The following is a 24,132-nucleotide window of genomic DNA, read 5'->3' as shown; positions in this document are numbered from 1 at the left end:
ATGTGAGAGAAGCCCTTGTGCAGGTACAAAGGTCAGTGAAGAAGGAGGGGGAGGAGGTGCGCCAGAGGAGGGGATGCCTCTGCAGCCCGTGGTGAGACGGCAGGCTGTCCCCCCGAGCCCAGGGAGGTGAGCGGGGCAGTGGATGCCCACCTGCAGACTGGGGAGAAGCCCACACTGGAGCCCGTGGGTGCCCCCAAAGATGGCCATGACTCCATGGGAAAGCCTGTGCTGGAGCAGCCTGTGCCTGAAGGACTGCAGCCTGCAGAAAGGTCCCACATTGGAAAAGTTCGTGGAGAACTGTCACCTGTGGGAGGGACCTCATGCTGGAGCAGGGGAAGAGTGAGGAGTCTTCCCCCCAACGAGGAAGGAGCAGCAGAGACAACGTGTGATGAACTGACCACAACCCCCATTCCCTATCCCCCTGTGCTGCCAGGGGGGAAGAAGGAAAGAAAACCAGGAGTACAGTTGAGCTGGGAAGAAGGGAGGGGTGGGGGTAAGGTGTTTTAAGATTGCATTTTACTTCCCATTATCCTACTCTGACTTGATTGGTAACAAATTAAATTGATTTTTTTTCCCCCAAGATGAGTCTGCTTTGCCCGTGACCGTAATTGGTTGAGTGATCCCTCCCTGCCCTCGTCTCCACCCACGAGCTTTTCGTTATATTTTCTTCTCCCCATCCCATGGGGCAGGAGGAGTGAGCAAGCGGCCTCGTGGTGCTTTGCTGCCAGCTGGGTTTAAACCACAACACTAATGTACACATTCTGTGGTCAGAATAGTTGCTACCTTTTAGGCTGAAGCTTTTAAACGAAGGGGGTCTGCTGCATGCACATGTTCACAGCATGCAGAGAACCAGGGAAGGCATGACGGATGCTGGCATCTTTCTGGACTCAGCATTACTTGCAATGCCATCTGTCATGGTTTAACCCCAGCCAGCAACTAAGCCTCACACAGCCACTCGCTCACTTCCCCCCAGGCTGGGATGGGGGAGAGAATCAGAAGGGTAAAAGTGAGAAAACTCTTGAGATAAAGACAGTTTAATAGGTAAAGCAAAAGCTGCATGTGCAAGCAAAGCAAAACAAGGAATTCATTCACCACGTCCCACCGGCAGGCAGGTGTTCAGCCATCTCCAGGAAAGCAGGGCTCCATCACACCTATCAGTGACTTGGGAAGACAAACGCCATCACTCCAAACATCCCCCTCCCTTCCTCCTTCTTCCCCTAGTTTTGTATGCTAAGCATGACATCATATGGTATGGAATATCCCTTGGGTCAGCTGTGTCCCCTCCCAAATCCTTGTGCACCCCCCAGCCTACTCACTGGTGGGGTGGTGTGAGAAGCAGAAAAGGCCTTGACTCTGTGTGAGCACTGCTCAGCAATAACTAACACATCCCTGTGTTATCAACACTGTTTTCAGCACAAATCCAAAACATAGCCCCATACTAGCTACTGTGAAGAAAATCAACACTATTCCAGCCAAAACCAGCACAACATCTCAGTTACAATGATGCTGGCAAGCTCCTGCCGCAGCTCCCGTTCACCATAGCATCTAAACAAGCAAGCACCTCCATCAATGTCAAGAACTTTGCTGGCCCCTTGCAGGAGCTCTTGGGTGTGAAGCTGGTCACTTGCTACTTCACTCTGCCAGGGCCAGGAGAAAACAGACTCAATTTGAAACAAGTCAGCCCACATTCAAAAATGTTACTAGAAAAAAAAAGAGATTGAAAAAACACAAATAAAAACATGATACAAATACTATGGTTTACACAAACTGAACTGTTTCAGTCTGAAATTCACAGCGATTCATCACTAGCAGGGAACGTCCTTTTCAGACTGAATCTCCATAAAACTTAACAAACACAAGTCATCTAATTCTTTTGTTGCTGTCACTGCTTTTTAAGGGATTTTTTTTTCTCCTGTGAATTGAGCAGGGTCTCCTCCTGCATCCCTTCCACCTCCCACCTGGCCTCATCAGCATGGACAGGTGGGGTTTGCAGTGCCTGCCCATCCCCAAGGCTGTGGGCACATTTTGTTGAGTTTAAAAGGACCCATTAGTTCTGCCTTAAGTTTCCCCCAGCTTAATTTTTGAAGTATTATTTCATCCAGTCTCCTCACTTTCATTCTCTTAGATTCTGCAGAGCTGCCTTTGTCAGTTTGTTTACTTCTGGTTTATTTTTAAAAGACAAACCCCCAATGGACATAAGCTCTCAAGTCCCTTTTGAAAATGCTGTCTTGTCTGTAAGTGCTTTGTTTGTGATCCTCTCCAATCCTTTAGGCTATTGTTTATGAGCTGGAAGGCACCTGCGCTTGGGCTAATCATGCCGAATGCCAGCAATTCCCCCAGCATGATTTGTTGCACAAGACAGTGGGAGCAGGGTTTGTTTTGATTACGTTTAGTGTGGAAAACCCATGTTTGCTCACATTGCCCTGACGAAATGGGGGGGGGGGCCTAATCCAAAAGCTTCCAAGGGGAACAACAATCTGGTCATTCATTTCAATGGCATCTGGGACCAGCTCAAAGGCTGAGAGCTCTGACAGCAAGGGTGGTGTCTTGGGCGAGCAGGTAGCCCAGGAGCCAAAAAAATCTTCCTTTAGAAGTGTATGCATGTTGTTTGTTCTAGGTTGGATGAATCAAACGCAGATCTAGGGGGCTACCAGTGCTTACAGCATTTTGCATGGCTTTTTCAAAAGCTCCTTTCTGACATGACAGTAGTTGGGCTGGGACTCCCTAGCCCTGCCCCAGCTAGCATGGCTGGGCAGAGCTGTCCCAGCCATCACCTTGGGCTGGTGCTGGCCTCCTCTGATGCCCTCCACTGACAAGTCAGACTCTTTCACTCATTGTGGACCATGGCCACATTTTTCTCCCCAGCCTGTGCTGGTGATTGCCTCCAGGCATCAGATGGGTGTCCCAATTTTTCTGCTCATGAGAGCCGGGAGGAAGTGCCCGAGGGCTCCTCCCACTGCGGCTGCCATCAAACGGCTGCTAGGGCATGCAACTGCACACTGTATGGGTGGGTGTACAGGTCTGCCACATGCAGACATGCCCTCTGCCTCAAGACGCCCCAGCACAGGTACAAGAGCTCCATGAACGCTCTGAGCTCAGCACAGTTATCCCCTGCTGAGCTGCTGGCCTGGGTTGCACCCCATACTGTTGAGTCTAAGACTGCGCTTAGGCTGGCTTGTTCCCGCACTCCTGCCATAGCAGAGGTGTGCCCAACAAAGCACAGAGCTCAAAGCTGCACCTGGATCCCACCTCTCTCCTATTTCCCGACTCAGCTTTTCCTCCTCCACAGGTGCTCTATTAATCACCCTTATTCCCTTTTTTGTACCCACAAAGAGGTTAGCCTCGCTGGTGGCCTGTGGCAGGGACTTCCACAGCTTAAGCTATACGTCACATGAAGAAATGTCTCCTTTTGTTTCTTTTGAGTCTTGCACTTGAGTATTTCATTGGATGCCTCCTTGTTTTCTTTAAGAAAACACACTTACTTGGTCACCTACTCCATGGCATTTAGGCCTCACGGATCTCTGCCGCAGACCTCAGCCATCTCTTTTCTGGCTGAAAAGTTCTAATCTATCGAGTCAGCCCTTACACAGGAAGCGTTTGGAAGTACTCTGCTTTGCCTGAATCAAAACCCCAGCTCCGCCAGCCCCAGCTGAGATCACAAGGCAGAGGGAGCACGCAGAGACCCGGGCAGCTCTGCAGGGAGGCATCAAGAGTCACAGAGCAGTTCTGCCGCATCTCCCTCTCCCTTTGACACCCGTGCTCTCTTTGAACACTGCCCTCAGTAGCCGTGCCGCTGCACCAGGCAATGGTGCAGGGCAGGCAGAAAGCTCCAGTGCCTGCAGTTATTCTAACTTTAGAGATGCCAAACATCTAAGGAATTGGTGCAAAACAACTCAATTAGACAAAGCTATCACATTCCGCTAACCAAGGTATTCTTGTAAATTAAGGGGTTTAGCACTTTTAAAGACTAATGATGCAAATACAGGTTTTCAGAGGGACATCAGGGTAAGGGTCCAAAACTGAGACCCAGCTGTGTGTACACGGAAGGTTTTATTTTGAACCTTGACTACCTAGGAGGAGCTCATTTCCAAACACTGAGGATGCCCAAATGTTAATACATGTTTTTTGAAATGCTTTTGCACAAACTTGTGTTTTTCGGTGAATCCCAATCCACTGAGGCAGGTCCCTAATGGCATACCTTAAGTCAGAGGTAACCAAGTATTATTACAAGAGCTGCTGGCTGTGGGGCCCCTCCTGTGCACACACATGGGTACATATGGAAGTTATTAACAAGTTTCAGCGAAGGATTTTGGGAAATTAACCCCGGGGGCCACAGAGCACTGCTAACAGACAGCTAGTTGTGAGCACATGAAGAGCAGTTTCCTGCTGGATGCCTGCGGCGTGTTGGGACTGAAATCCAGGCCCTTTGCAGCCTGGTAGAGGAAGCCCCTCTCACAAGGACTAAACTTTTCAACTTCTGCTGTTGGGAAGAACAATTGAAAAAACCCATCTGTGAGGCTGTGTAAGTTTCCTCGACAAACTGAAGTAAGTCAGCTGGAGAAATGTATAACATAACATATAAAAATGCAAACAATTTTCTTCTACTCCCCGACTGGCGCTCAGGAGGTTGTCAGGAAGTTTGTAATTTCTTTGTAAGTTCCTTTAGGAGCCACCAAAAGAAACACTTGGATACAGGCCACCAGGAGCTGCTCCTACATGGCAGAGGGACTGGTTCAGAGGCAGAGTGATTAAAGTGAACTTCTCCCACTCATTAATGAAAGCAGCAGGACGTCGTTTGCAGTCACCCCATGGAAGTAAACTCTTTATGCTTTTTGCTTTGTACACCTTTTTCTCAAGAGTTGAAAGAAAAAGGTTTCTCTTCCAACATCCAAGCAGAAAAAGAAGGACTCTCTAACACCTGCTGCAGCTGATGCACTTTTCATGTTCCTGTTCTTCCCAAATTGGTTTCCTTTCTTGCACCAATCCTGATCTGCGAAGTGACCTCTCCTCAGGAATAATGAGGATGCTCACCCATAATGTGCTTTAAACTTCCATAATACAAAAATGCTCGGCAGTCATTCACTGTTTTTCATTCATAGATCTCAAATCAATTCGCTACAGCCCTGCATGGAATTGACTTACTTGTAAGACGGAGATGAGCACTTGCTGTGCAATTAAAAAAAAAAGTAAATTAACAAAATAAAGTAGACTTTATTAAAATCCAAACTATTTCCTCCTCCCTTTATGCAATTTTCCTAAAGCACAATCCTGGCCGCAAACAGGACTCTTCTGCAGCCCCCAGCCATACAACTCAAGATGCTCATTTTCTGCCAAATGAGAACAGTTCACAGCCAGGTCAGAGCAATCCGGTTGGAAAGCTCTTCCCTCAGTGAGCTATAACCGTGGCCATAAAACAGAAGCATTCCTGTGCTCTGTTATAAACGTGGAAGAAATTAGCCTGCTCCTTGCCCCCCCTCCCTGGTTTCTGAAGGGAAGGTGGGAAGGCAGCCAAGGCGCCTCGGCGACAACACCCGCAAGGAAGAAAAGGATTGAGGGGACAGGCAGGGTGCCTGGGGCAGCAGACCCAGTCCCACTCCTCCCGCAGCAGGCAGAGAGGGAGGGCAGCTGTGTGGCTGACCCCATCGAGGCAGGGGCTTCACCCAAGAGCCAGGAAACAGTCCCAAAACACAGGTGCCCGGGGCCACCCGAGATGCCAACAGGGGCTGGCAGGGCAGGTGTAGGAGCTACAGTAGACTTGCACTCTGCCACAGCTCTGCACAAAGAGCACTGAGGGTGAACAATGGGATGGTGTCCCACACCAGGCCAAATCCATGGCAGGCAGCAGCACCCAGAGCATGTGTGTGGCCTGGGAATGCTCCATGCAGCACGGGAGGTTTTCCCTCTACCAGCACACCACACCACTATCCTGGTGCAGCACCCCAGCAGCACACCCCCGGTGCAGAGTCCACCCCCCCTCTGCCCCACCACCTCCTCCATGGCCAGTCCCACCTCCCTGCCCTATCAAAATGCAGGACCACAGAACTATTCACAGGGGAAGAGACCCCAGGAGGTCCCTGTTAATCCAACCCGGGGCTCACACCAGGGCCAGCTCTGAGATACACCAGGTTGCTCTAGGCTTGACTCAGCTGGGTCTTGAAAACTTCCAAGCATGGAGACCACAAAACCTCTCCAGGCAATCCACCTCCCATCCAGACTACCCTCATGGGAAAAAGGGTGTCCTCATAGCCAGCCTGGACTTGTTTCCCCTATGTCCACTGTGTCTCATTCTCCTGCTGTATAGCACTGTAGCGAGCCTGGCTCCTTGCTAACCTCCTCATAGGTACAGGCAAGCTGCTGTTAGGTCCCTCCGAGCTATCTCCTCTCCAGGCTGAGCATGCCCAGCTTCCTCAGCCTCTCCTTGCAAGGCAAGTGCTCCAGCCCCCTGAGCTTCTTTGGGTCATCCCCCATCCCAACCTCACTCCAATTTATTACATTTTTGTTGCACCAGGGAGCCCAAAACTGGATGCAATATTCTAACTGGGGTCTAAGAAATGGTGAGTACAGGGAGGTAATCATTCTTTTCATCTGCTGATGGTGCTCCTGTTAATGCAGCCCAGGATGCTGCTGGCCTTTGCTGCCAGGCAGCCTGCAGGATTCAGCTTCGCTGTCTGCCAAGACCCCCTGGTCCTTGCATGGGTTACAATACCTGGACAGGGCTGCTTCAGGAGGTGGAGATACCAATAACCCTGAGCGACAGGTATGTGTTTGAGCAGGGGATGCACAGTACTATTCTCCCAGGGTGGGTTGAACCCCAGCCCCCCTCATGACACTGCGTGGGGTAAGCAGGGCACCCCAGCCCTCACCCAGGGCATCACACCCTGACTCGGGCATCTGAGGGCTCCAATTCACCACCTCTAATGGGCCCAGTGACCATGACAGATGCAATTACCTGCTTAGCTTTTTGCCCTGGCCCTGCATGAGATTACAGCTCCGGCAGCAAGCAACACCATACCCACATCAGCCACCATGGTGCACGCAAACCCTGGGATAGCGAACAATCCCAGCTCACGCTTTTGCACTGGGCTGAGAGCTGCAGCAGCTGCAGGGCCACCGAGCTGCCCCTGGCCTCCCAGAGAGCAAGAGAAGCAGCCTGCAAGAAGATGGCCACTTCTCTGGCATTTATTTAACTACCTTGGTTCATAAGCCAATGCCCCGAGATAGGAGGCCAGGCACCTTGCCATCAGCAGAGCAACAGAGCCCTCCAGAGAATAATTCAGAGTGTTGAAGTTAGGCTCCTGTAATTAATCACACCCCGTATCTCTCTCTGTGCTGATCGCATGCTTTGGTTCCTCAGATAAGATACCTGAACCCAAAAGAGCAAATCAGAGTAATGTCTCCCCATGTTTGCCTTTTTTCCCTTGTACAGGTCTGAAGGGGAAAGTCAGCGTGAGCTCAGCAGGCTGCCTGCCTGGCTATGGATGCTTGGTAGCACACAAAACAGTTTGGCTCAAATTTTACAGTATCTGAATTTCTCCTTTCACATAGCTGTTTTCAGTCACTTATTTCAAAGTGCCTGCACCCCTGAAATGAACCATAACCCTATTTAAGTCAACTCTGTTCCTCTCATTTGTACTTATCCTCACCAGCTCAAGTTCACTGATGCTGTGCCCTATTCTAGGATCTTGAATTACTCATGTTTCTTTCAAACACTCAGTACAAATTTTAAGGTACTAAAAATACTGCTGAAAATCTCACCCTTAAGTTTTTAGGAAGTATCTTCTGTTTAGAAAATTCTTTACTTGATTACACTCTAAGATGAATTAAGTTTATTGTTCCCAGCTAGTACCATTCACTTATGTTCTGCTTTTGGTCTTTATAAGAAATGCACTTGTTTGGTTTCAGTTTGATTGCTGTGTCTTGCCACTAAACTAACCGGGTTTCCAACACTGCAAGGGAATGAAAATATTGTCATGTACTCATTGACTTTTAAAAATAAGTATAAAACCACATTTATTAAAATTTTTAAAAGTCATATAATAGAAGATTCTTTGCCTTTTTGGAGGCAAAACTGAAACGTCTTTTTATGCTCTGTAGGTGGCAGCAGCATACTATCAGATGAGCATAAGAAAGGGCGCTGGATCCCATCTCTTCAGACCCAACTCTCCAGACCAGGGTTACCTCTACAGGAATACCATGCCCTTAGTATAACGTAACTCATCTGCACTCCCAAAAATCTGTTTAAATAAAGCAATGCCAAAGCCAATGAAGCTGCACGTATTATACATGGCTGCAACGCGTTCCCTCTAGTGCAAACGCTGGCCTCTGAAATGGCACGCATTGCATTCGCATTGCAAGGAGCAAAACGTGCTCTCACTCCACCACGGCTATGTGGGTATCTGGTCAGGACAGGGGTCACGCTCACCGATGCCCAAGCTGCACTGCTGTGGGACTGGACTCAGCTGCACCACTTCATGAGGGCAGATTTGTAGCAGAAACGAGCTTCAGCATTTTGGGGTAGAGGAAAACACAGGGCTGACCTGGGAGGACAGGCAACTTGCCTTCTTCTCAAGCTTATAAATTATAAATGGCACACAGAGCAGGACTTGGCGGGGGGGGAGCGCATCTCTGCTCTTCAGATTTGGCTTTACCTCAGACATCTCTGGGGAAGGCCACACATGCTGTGCAGGTACAAGGACAGAGCTGTCACAGCCAGCGGGTTCAAGCCCTGGTCCCCCTGCCCTCCCCTTCCTCTCCCAGCAACCGCTCCAGCCCCACTGGTGTGGTGTGCATCCCACCAGCACAGCCACATAACAGGCACCTCCCTTCGTCTCCCATGCACATGGCATCATCTCCCAGCCCAGGACAGAGAGGGGTTGGGGACGACACTCCCCTCTGACCCTCCCCTTCCACCCGGGGCTGAGACCACCTCCTCCCTTGGGCACATCCCCAAGGAGCCCCCCAGCCTTGCTCCATCCCCTGTCACGGCACCAGTGGGCAGGCTCCGGCAGCACAGTTCTCGTAGCGTGGGCACTGCCCGGCGGCTCCGACACAGGGGCTCAGAGAAAACCAGGGGGGTTCCCCCCATCTCATCAAAGTGCAAGGGGTTGTTCCGGGTCCCCGCCACCACCAGCTCCAGCAGCTGGACCACACAGTCTGAAAACCAGTTCTTCAGGCGGAAATAGCCCTCCTGGAAAGAGATTCGGAGGCTGACGGGCCCTGTTGGCATCCGCACGCTCAGGCTGAACAAGCAGTTCCCCTGCGAGCTGTCCCGCACCAAGTAGGTGCCGACAGGCTCCCGCTGGAGCTTGGCGTGAGCCTCCCCCACAGACAAGGGGCCCCAGTAGAAGTCGCTGGCCTGGAGGATATTGAGGGATCGCTCCAGGACCTCCCACTCGCAGCTGCGAAACATCCGGAAACGATCGGGCAAGCTGGGCGGTGCAGGGCTGGGGAGAATGCTCTGATGCTGCCTTTGCGGACGAGAAACAGTGGTGTGTGTGTTGTGCAGATCATCTGGCCTCCCTCTGATCATCTCTCAAAGAGCCCATGGATCCTGGGAAGATGCTGCCTTTACCATGCTTCCTCCTTTGCATCCAGCCTGCAGGACAGAAAGAAAGTGAGGCAAACCCAGTACCTTCCTCTAACTGGGCAAGTGAAGACACTTCACAAGGGACAAAGACCAGCAAGAGTACCAAAGAGGGTACATCAAGGAGCTACTGTATATCACCAACTCCCAGCTGCAGTAACAACTAAGGATATACATGCATGAAGGGCTCCAGCTGGGTCCCCACCAATGCAAGGTAGCACCTTACAGAGCTCTGCATCCACTGGGTTTCCATGATTCACAGCCAGGGGCTCCCCAGCACACCCTTCAGCAGGCTGGTTTGAACCTAGCAGATCTTGGTATTTCAAGGTTTCCCTCTGTTGGATGTTTAGGGGCTTCTCAGAGTGGCCTTCAAACTGGCAAGGGGAAATGACACCCCAAATCAGAAGGGAAAAACTTGCTAAAGCAGGAAAGTATTGCTTACTTTGTCATTCAATGAAAGGTAGAAAGGTTTCCTCACGCCTCTCCAACCGTTTCTCTGACAAAAGGACAGACAACAGGACTTAGAAGAAGCAGAACATGGGAATAAGCCCTTCCCACCAAACACCATGAACCACTCTCTCATCCCAGGACATGCCTGTTTCACTATGTCAGGAGAAAGCAAAGGTGTCGGATCAAGACCCCTTCAAGCAATGTTAAACCATCAACTTGAGGGCTGGGACTGCCATGAATGAGACCACTTAACACTGGTACCAGACACTGCTGATGTCCGAGGAACAGTTCTGTTCAAGCCCTTCCAGCCCCTTAACTTCTGTTTCTGCTGGAGGGACATCTCCCTCCATCAGCAGACAATGCTGCCGTCTCCCAGTCACCATCCTCTGCTCATGCGCTGCGTTCAAAGTGCCATCCCTTACTGTCATGACCCTGCTCATCCCCTGCACCTCATGTTATCACCAGGCTGTCTGTTTTCAGCCATCCAAGTCATTTCAATTATATACAAAAATACATATTCTGCATGTGTGTGTGTATATATACACATAAACATAAAAACCACAGCCCCAAGCCAGACGCTCATTCTGTGTGAGAAGCTGAGCTGTTACATACCACTTCCCCAGGCCTGACAAGTCAGTAGCTCACTGCCAAACCCTGCCCTCGGTCCCTCGACATACTCCATTAACCCAGTGACACTCATTGACAGCACAGCTGTGCTTGGAGCAGAACAGGCTGCTGACACGCAGCCTGCAGCAGAGGAAGAGACACGCTTCTCTGTCTCCAACAGTCCCCCCCACCACAGACTCACGGGAGCATCGGGGCTCATAGCAGGCAGGCAGCCCCCCAGGGAATGTGCAAGGACCTGTGGAGGGCTTGTTCTGGAGAGAATGCTTTAGGTTAGGCTTAGTTCCTTGCAAGATACCCCTTATCTCGCACCCTTTCCCAGCTATTCAAAACCCACATGCTCCTTTCGGTGCTCGTGCCAGCCAGATGGCCATGCAGAGCCCACTTTGCACCCGGGGAGTAGACACGGAGCAGCAGGGCCAAACGTCTTTCCCTCACACAGGCACGGTGGTTTTGGAAAGGAGGCATCTGCCCGGCAATGCCTTGCCTACAGTCATCTTTTCTCTCCTAACATCTCTTAATACTTAAGCAGTAATACCAATAATGTAGTTGTCAGGCACATCACCATACATGGAGCTATAAACACCCTTTCCAAGAGCAGCCTGGGAAGTTTCTCCAGTTTCCAGCCCTGTGATTTGCAGTCCACAAGCCACTAACGTCCCTGATACCGCTCCGAACGGTGCCGATCCTGCCCTTTAGCTACATGTCACTGCGGGAGGGAAATTCCACACTTACAGAAAGGTGGGAGGGGTAGGAAGGAGTTAATCAAGTTGGGTTTTTTCTTTTCCATTTAAAAAAAAAAAAGGCAGCAGTTGAAAGCTGCTTAGATGGTTCAGCAAGTCAGAATAAATCTTAGGGGAAGTTGATTTACTGAGCAGAATGCAAGTAAACACAGTCACCACGTGCAGCGACTAGGGCCATCTATCACCACCGAAAACTCAGCGCTGTAGGTGCCACAAGAAGTTGCAGCATCTCTGTCCCTTTCCTTCTCCTCTCTGCTGGGCAAGGAAGCTATAAAGCCCTCTGACATTAGCTACTACAGAAAAAGGTCATAATCCTGCCAAATGCCTCCAGGGCTACAGTTATAGCCTTGAGGGTAGCGCAAAGGAGCCTTGCTCCCACCAGCAGCCACTCTTCCCAAACAGCAACTTCTCTTGGGTCCCAACGGAAATTTTGCCGATCTCATGGGTCTAGGTTGGAAAATTAATTCAAGCAGGAAAACAGAAGCAGGCAGCTGTCTTTCATTTCCAGGGTAGTTTTAAAAATAACAAACAAATAGATAATTTGTTTAAGGCTGCAGATGCCATCCGACAGAAAAAAAACAAACTTGTTTGTCCCAGTTTTCAACCTTGAGTCATTCTCCCAAGTCCTTTAAGAAAAATCCACTACTACTAGAAGTCTGACTGACTAAGAATGGAGACTGTGTCATTGTTTCGAATTCAAAGTAAATGCAAAAATAGCACCCTCACAATTTGTTCACTCGGTTTGAAATCTACATATGGGTCAGAGCCTCAGACAGCGTGAATTTGTTTAGCTTCAGTGACCCATTTCCAACAGATGACTGCCTGGCCTGCAGCACAGTGTTAGTTACATTAATATTAGCTCTAGAAGTGCTTCCTGATACTACCTTTAAGGTTCACTTTTAGTGGGTCAACAGGTCCTATGTGTACATGGCCTCCCACGTCAAGAAGAATGAGCAGACTCTCAGGATTAGGAATAAACCAGCCTGGGGTGTAATGGAATACACATGCACAATTAGTTCTGCTTCTGATTTGCCACACCGCAATTTGCTTTCCCTCCCCCTGCTCCAAAAAAGCCCAAAAAACCCCAACATCCAAACATGTTACTACCTCCCTACTGCAAGACAGTCAGAACAAAAAGCAGCATACAGAACAGTCAAGCCAAAGCAGCATACCCTAAAAAGCTGGCGTCCCACTAATTAAAAGGCTATATAAGTTTCCCCAGACCTTCTGATTTACTGCAAGTTCAAGAGCTTTTCAAAATAAGTGCTCTTGACGCAGGGCATCCTGCCTTCCTCCTCGCTCACTACCCAGGCAAAGCAGCATATTTCATATAAGGAGACAATTCTAGTAACTAGGGGACTGTACGCAGCCTCTGGTGTTAGCCAAGCCAGCCCTGCACCCTAGGGCTTGACAAATCTGGCATGTTCAACAGCAGCTTTAAGTACTCAGCTATGATGCGTCCTTGCACTCTTCCTCCAGGACACTTGAAAGAGCTTACCTCTTTATATTTACCACCCATAGGGATGAGTTTCTGGATGTCAGGCCTGGAAGTGGTCCAAACTCAAGAGCTTCAATGCGGCACTTCCCAGTTTTTGCAAAGCTTTACTGAAGAGCAGATCCATCCTTTGAGAAGAAAGAGAAGTCCATCAAACAGGTGACTAAGCTCATTAGTTCACCATAATGTGGATCTAAAATACAACAAATCTGGGGACAGGTTGGCTGTCTCAACCTCTTTGACCTGTATTATTGTAGAAGCATGTATACAGCACATCAGATAATGACAGAGACAACAGATTATTGCTGCTGTTATTATTATTATTGCTACTTACAAAGCCATGAGCTGATTAGGTCCCAACAGCTCACAGACGGCCTAAGGACAAATGCAAAGACCATAAAGTTGCCATCACCTTCTGGAAGTGGGAACCATAAACCCCAAAGGTTAAGAGATAACAGTAACAGGAATAAGCTTAAGGATTCAGAACAGCAAACTCAAACTTGTGCTCGATGCAACACACAACATTTAGAGGATCTTAACTGAAAACTCGTACGTAGCCATTCACTGCTGAGTTATTCAAATAGCGACCCAGTCTGTTCTGGCCTGCACTCTTCTGCCCCGTTTCCCCGGCTCTCAAGGCTTTTCTTTCTCACCTTGTGGATGGAAAACTAAACCCGCTGACCCACTGGAGCAGCAGACCACCACATGTGCAATTGTGGTCTGTCAGTGGATCCATCAGCAAGCTGAAAAAAAGAACCCAGCTTTCCGCATGCCTTTCAGAGGCGGTCCCTGTAAGGCTGCGCTTATACCTACGCTCCATTACTTAACATCACTTCTCTGCATCCCCCCCAGTGGAGCCCAGACCAGCCACACACCCCACAAGCCACGTCGACTTGCAGCTAGCAGAACTGCACGTCTATCTCATTACTACATTACCCACTCCATTCAGCTTCAACATCTCTCAGTTATCAATCCCACAGTTCCCAGAGCAGTAGATGGAGGCTGGGATAATCTGGAAAAGCTCTCCCTCATGTACCCTGCAAACCCTTGCAGCAGCATCCCCATTCCAGGCAGCAGAGCTTGAGCAGACATCTCTTGCTTGCACGTCTGCATCCCACAGAAATGCACTGCCTGCTGATTTGTGGCTGGAGAGAATGTTTCAAAGGAAAGCTCAAGCAAACAGCTGGAAGAAACCTCCTTGGTAAGAGCCAAGCATGCAGCCCTGCATTTTAATGGTGGGCCAGCCTGGTTCCTGTGGCCGCCACCATCTGCCACACACTGGTGCTGGTTTAAACCATGCCGTCACCACCACAGTGCGTGGCCACACCAATGTCCCTCGTCACAAGCACCCTACCACGGCCAAGGTAACCAAGGCTGATCCAGAAAGGGCTTGTGGAGCGGGAAGAGAAAGGCAGGGGACATGCAGACAGACGTGTGCCAAAGAGCAGAGAGGGAGCTGTGGTTAGGCAAGGAATGTGGCGCAACTCAGCTAAGAGGACCAATGTTAATCACAGCCAATTTCTCCAGCACAAAGCAGGCCTAGGAGACATTGCAGTTCCTTCTATCTTTTACACATGGCTATAAACAGTCTGATGCAAGGCTGCCATTATGACTGACACGTGAGGGAATATGTGGAAAAAAGAAAAAAAACCCACACCACACATACCTACCCCAAACCAAAACTGCGTTTCCCTATACAACTAGCATTCAAGGATGCAATATTTAGTAAAATAAAATAAACTGAGGCAGCACACACACTGTTACAGTTCCTGCTTCCATGCAGTAAAGACACTGAGCAGGAAGATCCTGGATGCAGGTTCTGGGGAACAGCTGCTGGACACCTTGCAAGAGGATTGATCTTATCAAACCCGTCCCAACATTTTGGGGTTGGAGAACATACTTCAAAACCCACAAATAACTTCCCATGGATCTGATATTTAGGTTTTGTACTTCTTACCATGTTTTTCTATGACGTGTTTTCTGCATTAACATGACACTTTGCTGATACAGGCTAAAAGGATTTTACCCCAAGAAAACCCACAAGACAGTGTGATGGGCACCGACTATTCTTCAAGACAAGAAAGTCTGCAAGCAAGTTTGATTTCTGCATAACATGCTTCAAAAAAAAAAAGAAAAAAAAAAAGGAAAGTGGCAGCTCACAGGGGAAGCTAATTGCTTTTGCTGGACTAACCAAAAGAGCTGGAAGAAAGACCGCATTTTCAGAGTCCTTTCCTCACACCTTGGAAATACTATGCACATTCAAAACAACTACTTCCAAATGAAACAGCCCATTCCTCATAGAAATAGCCCAGTATGAAACTGTAATCCTGACATTTCTGAATAACAGAGAAGCCACATCACTTCCCTGAACTCAAAGGCTGCCGTGCAGTAGCTGCCAGCAACTACAGTTTGTCCCACAGCAAGTAAAACTACCAAAACTACCAATTGACTTCTGGCAAGGAACAGCTTCTATTGGAGACTGAATTCTGGCTCAAGAGCCTGAATTATTTTTCCCCTTCTGTAACTGCGGCAAAGAGAATTAAAAAAAAAAAAAAAGTTGGAAAAAGGTAATCAGGATGCGTTACTGCTAAGTTTCAAAGCTGCAGCGGAGGCTATCCTGCCATGGCTAAAGGGAAGAGAGTTGTTGTTGCTTACCTCTGGCCAACACAACAGTGTTTTTTGGTAAGCAAGGGAAGCCTCGCTCCCGACCGTTGCAGTTTCATAGCGAGCAGCCATCCCTGCGAATGTCAGTGCAGCAGAGCTATGGAAACTCTCAGCCTCATGCTCGGCCGGTGAATACAGCCCCTGTGTGGCTGCCTTGCCTTCCCTCCCTCCCCGCTGCCTGCTGGGTGGGGAAGCAGCCCTCTGGGAAGGTGGCCAGGGCTCTCCCCAGTTTCGATGCAGAAATGAGGAGATGGGGATAGGGCACAACAAGGAGAAAGCAAGAGGCCAAGACAGCACAGGTCCCTCATGGCTCCCTTTTGGAAATGCTCTCTCCCATGTGCCTGCCAAGAGGGGGATGAGTGGCAATGGGGCAGCGATTCCCAGGGCTGTGTCCTCACCCTCTGCTGGGGGCAGAGCTCTGCATCCACCAGCCACGGCTCCTCAGCCTTGCCAGCTCCCCCCATCCCTAGACCAGCAGCACAGGTATGTTTCCTCCGTTCTAGCCTCTCAGCTAAATTGACTTTTTTCAGTTGTTCCAGCACCCCGTTTCAGGAAACAAGTAAATCCTGAGAAGCAAAGGCCATCAGCGGTCCCTGTGATGGCCGTGTCCTCTTATCAAAACCATCGCATTTAGCAGGAAAGAAATTCAAAGAAGCAGCTAACTCTAAGAAATGAGCAGTGTCTGCAGCTAAAACTGGTTCAGTATCATGATCAGAACTAGGATTTTAGAGAAGAGTCCCAGGCACTTAACCGATGCAAGCCAGAGCACAGAGGCACAGGAGAGAGATCCTCCCTTGGCTCTTAAAAAGGACCAGCTTCAGAAGATGCGAGGGGTTATTAAGCAGTACTAGTTACCTTGCCTTCAGAGGAAGGAGTGAGGGTCAGAAAGCACAAACACACCACAACTCTAAGTTTTATAATGGGGGATTTCCAACACACAAAATAAAGAAACTAGTCCTGAGAGTCAAAAGTGAAAAGAAAGAAAAAATTAAGTCATGAGAGGTTATTTAGGAAATCTTAAAGTGACAGAGTGTGCAGACCTCCCAGAAATGATGGAGCAGAGATGCTGCCTAAGAGGACAGGCTCAGGGGACAACACAGGTCACACCGCAAGTATCAGCTGTAGGTATGACAGCTTGCAAGGACCTCTGCCATGGATCAGAGGCACCAAATACACACACTACAAATCCACAGTCCCTGCCCAAATCTCTCTACAACCTCAACAATCCTTCAGAAGATGAAAAGCTAACTCTGCTGGAGCTGATATAAAGGAATATAAATTACTGATGGTAGGGAACAAATTTAAATGAGGATGGCTGTCATGAAACTGGGACAGTAGGTGGCCAAGATAAACAAAACAAAACAAAAACCAGAACACAAATGGCATTTTCAGTTTATCAAAAACAGAAAACCTCTGGGGGAATCATTTAGCTGACTGAGATACCAGCAAGTAGGGATGAGGACACTGCAGAAAAGCTACATAAGCAGGCAGCTGCTGGGACATGCCTTGCACTCTCCCAAAGCCTCCATGTCAGAAGCAAGTCAAAAAGCAAGACGCAGTGCATGAGGTAAAGAGCCAGCAGCACCCCAGGGCCTGTAAAGTAGATAGAAGACAAGGAGCAGTCACACCCTGGGGTGATGGGAGGTGGAAGAGGGGTGTCCTGAGGAAACCAAGGCATTTCAGCCCCTGCACATCCCATCACCTCTCTGCCACCCTTCCAGCCACTACATCTTTCTCCCAGATTGACCCAGCCCACTTTGAAGAGCATCCCTCTCCGTGACAGGTTGGTGGGTACAAGTAGCCCAGCTCACGTGCAAGTGGCTCCCTTCCCCATGCAAATACACACATCAACCCAGGTCCCTTTCTAGAAATCTTCTCCCCTCATCTGCAAGCTGCCATTGCCCACACCACCTCAAACAAAGAGGTTTAACCTTGCCCCCCAGCAAGCAGCTTCCAGCCTCACGGTACTTAAATCTAGGCAGCCAGCTGGAAAAGCAGCTAGCCCTGCATCACCTTCCCAGGGGCAACCAGTGACAAAATCATTTCACTCTCTGCAGGCCAGAGAAGTCAGAGGTCACTCAAAATTCTGCAGGCTGGCAAGCACCAGCAGGTCAGGCAAGACTCTGTCCTGACAGATGCAAGTGGACACAGACTTGTAGGAAAACAAACTGGGTCTGTATTTTGAAGAGCAATAAATTAAGTTGCACAGCCAATGAATGAGCAGAGCAACTGTGCTGAGAGTTTAAGGAAAGCTCTAGCTCTGAATGCAAAAGCGGTCATTAAAAACCAAGAAGTAAGCACAAACGTGAGGTTGCAAATGGATGGGTGGGAACGTAACAGTAATGTCATCACCTGAGATAATATATTCAGTTCCAGTCACCTTAACTAAAAACAGACAGAGCTGAAACAAAGGGGATGGGCCTAAAGATGGGTGATAAGAAGTCACATGTAAGTGTTCAGACAGAGAAAGACGAGAAACTTCATGCTCAGTTTAGAGAGCAGATAGATACAAGGGGATGCAAGAGAAAGATACAGTACAATCAGGCCGTTCTTTTTATGCTCTTTCATAAAACTAGAAGAGAGGAAGTTCAAAGGTGACTGAGATTGAAAAGTAACTAATTTTAAAACTCATAAAAGGAAAAACTCCCATCACATAGACATTAAAATGCTGCTGCTGGGGAAAGTGAGAGAGTTGATCTGAGGAGTCTCATTTCTCTTCTTTCTCAAAGGTCTCTGCTTTGTCTCTGTGAAGTACTCACCACCCTATGCTTTAGCAGACGTTAGGCAGAGGGATCCAGCAGCAAAGGACTGGGGGTTTTTTGGCATCACCTTTTTAAGCTAAGTCTTAACCATTCAAGCTCTACATAAGACTAAGGGGAGCCCAGCACAAGGCATAAACATCCTTTAGTCGTGCAAAACTGAAGAAGTAAACAAAGGTTTATAAAGTCACTACAGGGAATCAACTATGGACCTGCTGCAGAGTAGTTAAAGCAGCTCAGCCTGTTTTTTCCTCATTTTTTAAATGACTAAAAAGAACAGCACCTCCTGCTTTTATCTGCTGACTTGAATATTGGTGTACATACCACACAAATGGGCCATTTCAGTGATTACTGCTAAAGCAGCTCTGAATCAGAAACACTGTAGCAATGAGGTTAGAAAGAAACATTCCCTCTGTCTCAGCGTCCCTTTGAGTGGGGCTCTTAGTCCACTGTGTCACTTAGTTGGGCCTCAGAGGATGAACATAACTTCTAGCAGGAGCAATTCGAGAATGTTTCTCCAGCTCCAGCTTCCCTCCCTCCACATCCCAAAATTTCTCACCAGAAAACAAGCAAGAACTCAAATATGCACGAAGAATTACATGGATTAAGAAAAACATTGCCAGTCTGTCAAAAAACATAATCAAACCATTCCTGCGGGCATCTGTGCTCATCACCATGAGCGTGCTGACCCAAGCAAACCTATGCCAAACCCCCCTCAGCTTTAAGCAAGGCACCATCAGCAAGCCACACAAAAGCCCAGCTACAGAGTTCAGATTGCAGGAACAGGAATGGAGATCTTTGACACTTTCCAGCTGCTAATAGTCACACTTATTTTCTTCCCTGACAGCCTTAGCCTAATTTTCCAAATAAACTCTGCTACCGAGGAAGTGTGAAAGTAGACCCAAGCTGTTTCTGAACTGCAGAATCACACACACACAAAAAAACCTCTGTTGGACAAGTCACAATCTGAAGTCAAAATTTTTCTTCAGCATTTGCAGGGGATGACAGGGAGGACAAAACCCCTCTGCTTAGACAAAGGGAACTGAATGCTGACAACCCAATTTTGCCAGCCACAGCTCCCAAAGAGAGCTGATGTAAAGCTAAAGCAGCCTATTTGCAAACTTAATATTCGCACTGTTCAATTCTTTCCCTCGTCCTTCACGTGTGTTTGAGACCCAAGCAGAGAGGCACAGAAGCGCATGGGGAGCAGGAAGGGAGAAGGCAGAGAGAATGTGCATTATCAAAATACCTTGAGAGCAGTTCTTGGAAATGTGCAGCCTGCAAGCCTGTATCAGACACTCATTTCCTGTGAAGTGCACACAGGCCTTTTCATTTCTCCACTGAAGAGGACAAAAATAAGGGGGCAGCTCTAAAGTCTCCAAAGACAACATAAAACCAGCATTTAGCAATTTTACTGAAGCTGCATTAACATTTTTATACTATTAAATACCTATCAAACAGAAGCAGAGATTCCCAGAAGTTTAAAAAGTAGGACTTTCTATACCTCTCACTTCTAAATCTTAACTTGAAATCTTGCACTTGGTCGAGGCAGGGGGAAATGCATTTTACTCGAGTCATTTTGACCACTCACTAACACAAAGCCACCAAATCCTGCTACATCAAACACCACTGCACTTTTTCTTTTTTTTTTTTTAAGGGTCCGAGACTGATTTCAGCAAAATGGTGAGCTAATAAATGCTTTACTGAGGCAGAAGGCGGCAGGATATGCACAAATGCAAATCAGAAGAGCAGGCAGTAGCGAAGTAGATTGACAGGATAGAAGAGGATAGGTTGATGTCATGCCTGCCTTCTGCCTCTATTTACATGTAATCAAGGATCTAATTAATGTAGCATTTAGTTGCATTAAATAAATATATGATGCCTCCTAATGACACACACTCTTAATACCTTTACTCTGTAACAAGATGATCCCTGTATGGCAGACTCAGCTCTTGTACCATCCACATTTGCATTTACAGAAAGAGATGCAGGTGCCCACCTCCCCTGGCTTGCAAGCTTTTGGCAAGTACCGCTAGCTGAGGTCTACAGCGGCCTGGAATAATGGCTCAGGAACATGCCACCTCCCCACAGCTTTTATTAATCTAACCATAGTGTCAACCCAATCCAAATGATGTCATATTTAAATATTGGCACTATCTGTTTATTGCTGACCAAACTAAGATAGAAGAAACCAGGAGAGAGAAGCCTGTGGGTGGTAGGGGGTGACTGGGGTGGCGAGGAGCTGCAGGGAAAGACTTGGAGGAAAGAGCAAAACCCCACTGGGGACGGAGAGAAAGAGGAGCAAGGGAAGAAACATAGCTCCAAAGGCACATTTTCTCCTTTGTTTCTCAGCAATGCAACCACAGTATTAGCAACAGCAACTAAGAATTTACACCACCCAACTCCAGCTCTATCCTTGCACAAACCGACCACCAACTTCACAGAAATCCCAGCTGGATTGAGGGTAAGAGGCACTGGCTACACGTTTGAAGCTGTCATCTGGAAACTGAATTTGGCCCTCTCTGAGCAGACATGGCAGGGACACACACCTGGGAGGATTTGCAGAAGCTCAGCCTTTCCCTGGTGCTCCTCTATGCCTGCTTTTTGGGACACCAGTATAGTTTACCTGTGCCTTCCAATGCAATCTTAAACAAAAGCCTCGTGCTGCCTCTCAACCCCACTACATTTAAGTAAACGATAAGCAAGCCAGGTTATTGAAGGACATATGACATACTGAATGATAACAAGAAGCACAGAAATAACAAAGGCCCAGATCCCAGTCTAGCTCAGGAAAAGATGGGAACCTGTGTGGGAGGTTGGCACCCCAGTAATCCTGCAGGTTTGTGCCCAAGAGCCTTCCACTCTAGAGGGAACAAGAATCCATACTTCAACAACTACGTTTTAAATCACATACCCAGCAGAATCGCTCACGAACACAGAAACAAAGCTTGGCTTCATCTGCAGCAACTGGCTACATCTCGTCGTAACTTGATTCAACCAAGACCAACATTATGTGATAATAGAGCCTCAGTCCCACAAACTTCTGTGCATGTGCATAATTTTTAAGCACATGACCACAGCCCTGCTGTGACTGAACAGGCTATTTGACGTTCACGCAGCATCTGAACTGCAGTCACAATTGTTTGGAGAAAGAAGATATGTCTGCATACCCTCTTAAGGGCACAGTCAACAGGGAATGAAACATGAGGAAACTAGTTATTTCTGAACCCACCCATTTTACAGAGTTGAGTGGTCAACATGTGACTGGGTTTTTCATTTAAGTTCTCTGAGAGCTGCAAGGACTAGAACTAGCAAACGGCACTGTCTGGACCACACAGTCCTAAATAGCAGCTTGCTAACAATACTCATTACCCTCAACTTTCCAGAACAATGGTCAAGCCACATCCCCCTCCTTCACCCATGCAGGGGAAGAAAAAAAACCAGGGACATTAATTTAACATTCTTGAGTTCCTCTCAGTTACCTCCAGGGTTCATCCAGATCCTGTTTCCAAGCTTCTATTGAGCAGGAAGGAATACACACTTAAACTAAATTAAAAAAAAAAAAAAAAAAAAGGAAAAAAACCCCATCCTATAAGGAACACAAGCTGAGGTTTCAGGTGGTAACTATTCCAAAATTCTCAGTAAAAGCGTGTGTGTTTGTGGGAAAAAGTGAGTAGCTGATCCTACATGGCTGCGAGCACCATGACTCAGATTGCATAAAGGAGGAGGTTTTAGCGATAACCTTTGCCGACGAGGCTTTTCATGTGCGTGCAGCACCGATCTTCTGAGAAAAGGCAGGTGTGAGGCTGCGTTCTGACTATGCCAGGTCTGGAGGACGGTGAGTGCCTCTGCCTTTCAAGGGCAACCCCAATGGGCACGTACACTCCTGCTTCATGGTTACCCCGTTTCCCCGTAACGCCTTCAATTCTGGCAGGCAGGCAGCTAAGACTAAGCGTAACGCTCTGCACACCACTTCTCTAGTGGTTCATGTGAAGGGAAAGAAGCGGCATGAAGACCAAGTTACCCGCTCCCCAGACCCGTGCATCTGCTTCCCTACAGACCCACTTGAGACATTACATAATTTGCAGGTTTCACTTTAAAACAAGCATCTCCCTGCTCTGATGCTGTGGAGAACACCTTGACAACAGGACAAGCCCCAAGCCTCACGGAGCCTCTCAGGCTGCTCCCAGCATGGCACATGGCTCCCTTCAGGGCCGGCAGTGAGTTGCCAGCATCCCAAATCCTCCCCTGACCCTCCTGGGGAAGGCACCCCAAGCCCCAGCACGCTCCCTCTTCCCCAGCCAGCAACAGCCCCGACACCCCCGGAGCCAAAGCAGAGGGGAGGCTGCACTTCCCGGCTCCCGCCCTTGTAAGAAGACAAGGGGGGACCGGAGGATACAGACAGACAACACCAGCCCACCACCCCCCCGCCCAAAAGGCCGTTTTCGGTTAACGCCGCACAACTTACTCTCGGCACCTCCGGGGCCGCGGGCGGGCGGCGCTGCCGCCAGTGCGAGCGAGCGCTCAGTGCCGGGGCGACAGCGGCGCTGCCCGGCCCTGCCCCCGCCGCCGCTCTCCCGCCCCAAAGCGAAACGGAGGCGGCCCCGCTGTCCTGTCGCCCGCCGCCGCCGCGCTCCGCATCCTCCCCCCCCGGCCCCTCAACTCACAAAGGGGCCGGCGTGCGCGGCTTACCGGAGGCGGCGCGGCTGTCCGCCGGGCCCTCCTCGGCAGCGGGGCGCGCGGGCGCCGCGGCGGCCGCTTCGGCTCCAGGGAGCAGAGCGGCGCGCAGGGAAGGGGAGTGGAGGGGAGGAAACCCCCCAAGTGTTTCTTTTCCGAGGAAGGAGCCACGGGGGAGGGGAAGGGGAGGGGTTTCTCCCTCCTCCACCACCCCGTCTTTCCACAGCGTGGCTCTTGCAAGGGGGGGGGGGAAGTAAAGAAGAAAAAAGTTTGGTTTTTTTTAAAAGAAAAGTTGGCCGGACTAGGAGGGCGGGAGAGAGAAAAAGGAAAAAAAAGAGGCTGTGAAAGCCCCTCCGCTGCAGACCGGCAGAGGAACCCCACCGGGACGGCACTGCAGCATCCACTGCCCCCAGTACCCGCCGGGGACGCGTCGCCCTGGGGAGGCGGCGGCGTCCCCCGACGGCGACAGCGGGGGACCGGGGCTCTGCCCCTCCTCCCAGTTACCGTCTGCTGCTCTCCAACACTGGGCTGGGGCATCGGAGCTCGCAAGCACCGGGGAGGGCTGGGGCTATGCCCAGGGCTGGTGTAGCAGAGCTGTGAAACACCGGGGCGGGGTTCTATCCACAGGCCCGGGGCAGCAGAGCCAGCAAACGAGGGCCCTTTCCACCAGCCGCAAAAAGGGAAGGCTGTCTCGGCCTTCACCTTCACTACCAGAGTTCTCCCAGCTCCTCTCCAGCACTACAGGAGGAGCCTCCAGAAGGGCACCGGTCACCCTGGCAGTGCAGCACGTCCGGCAGCATAACGCAGACTTGAAGAGCATGCCTAAAAACACACGCTGTTGCCTTGGGGGGTTGAATGAAAATACTGGAAATCATGGGGAAAAAATGGGAAAACATGCAGAAATTTTATGATGTAAAATACAAGTAGCACACCGCATGGTGCATACCATAAGCATGTTACTGCTCAAAGAGAATAGATGAAATAGGAGAAAAGAGAAACTTTGGAATTCAGTACAAACCCCACAGCTGTTAAAGGCCTAGCCTGCAATTAGGCTATGACTGGATTGGATCATCAGCATTCTCATTCACCTGTATACTTTCTCCAGATCCCACTGAGACGGCTGCGTGCACTCCCTGG

General features: G+C 49.2%; 1 protein-coding gene across 5 annotated transcripts; it reads right to left on the bottom strand.

The window, feature by feature from the left end:
- Positions 1–2,064: 2,064 nt before the first annotated feature.
- LOC104312899 (suppressor of cytokine signaling 1) lies at positions 2,065–23,592 on the bottom strand. Of its 5 annotated transcripts, none has more exons than XM_069807067.1 (3): positions 23,011–23,590; positions 12,899–13,023; positions 2,065–9,595 (listed from the first exon to the last, which is right to left on the bottom strand). In XM_069807067.1, exon 3 carries the CDS (start codon positions 9,527–9,529, stop codon positions 8,846–8,848), a length of 684 nt encoding a protein of 227 aa, XP_069663168.1. In that variant the 5' UTR covers positions 9,530–9,595; positions 12,899–13,023; positions 23,011–23,590; the 3' UTR covers positions 2,065–8,845. The 5 variants fall into 5 exon arrangements, with proteins under 5 accessions (XP_069663168.1, XP_069663169.1, XP_069663170.1 ...); XM_069807068.1 differs by lacking the exon at positions 23,011–23,590 and adding an exon at positions 22,787–22,918; XM_069807069.1 differs by lacking the exon at positions 23,011–23,590 and adding an exon at positions 13,230–15,662.
- Between the last annotated feature and the right edge of the window lie 540 nt (positions 23,593–24,132).

This window comes from Haliaeetus albicilla, chromosome 19 (assembly GCF_947461875.1).
Source record: "Haliaeetus albicilla chromosome 19, bHalAlb1.1, whole genome shotgun sequence".
NCBI classification, from domain to species: Eukaryota; Metazoa; Chordata; class Aves; order Accipitriformes; family Accipitridae; genus Haliaeetus; species Haliaeetus albicilla.
The sequence above is the reverse complement of the archived record's forward strand: the minus strand, read 5'-3'. Positions and strand labels throughout refer to the sequence as shown.

What these genes read in the sequence shown, in the direction of transcription:
- LOC104312899 (XM_069807070.1), bottom strand. Translation starts at nt 9,529, where the DNA reads ATGATCAGAGGGAGGCCAGATGATCTGCACAACACACACACCACTGTT.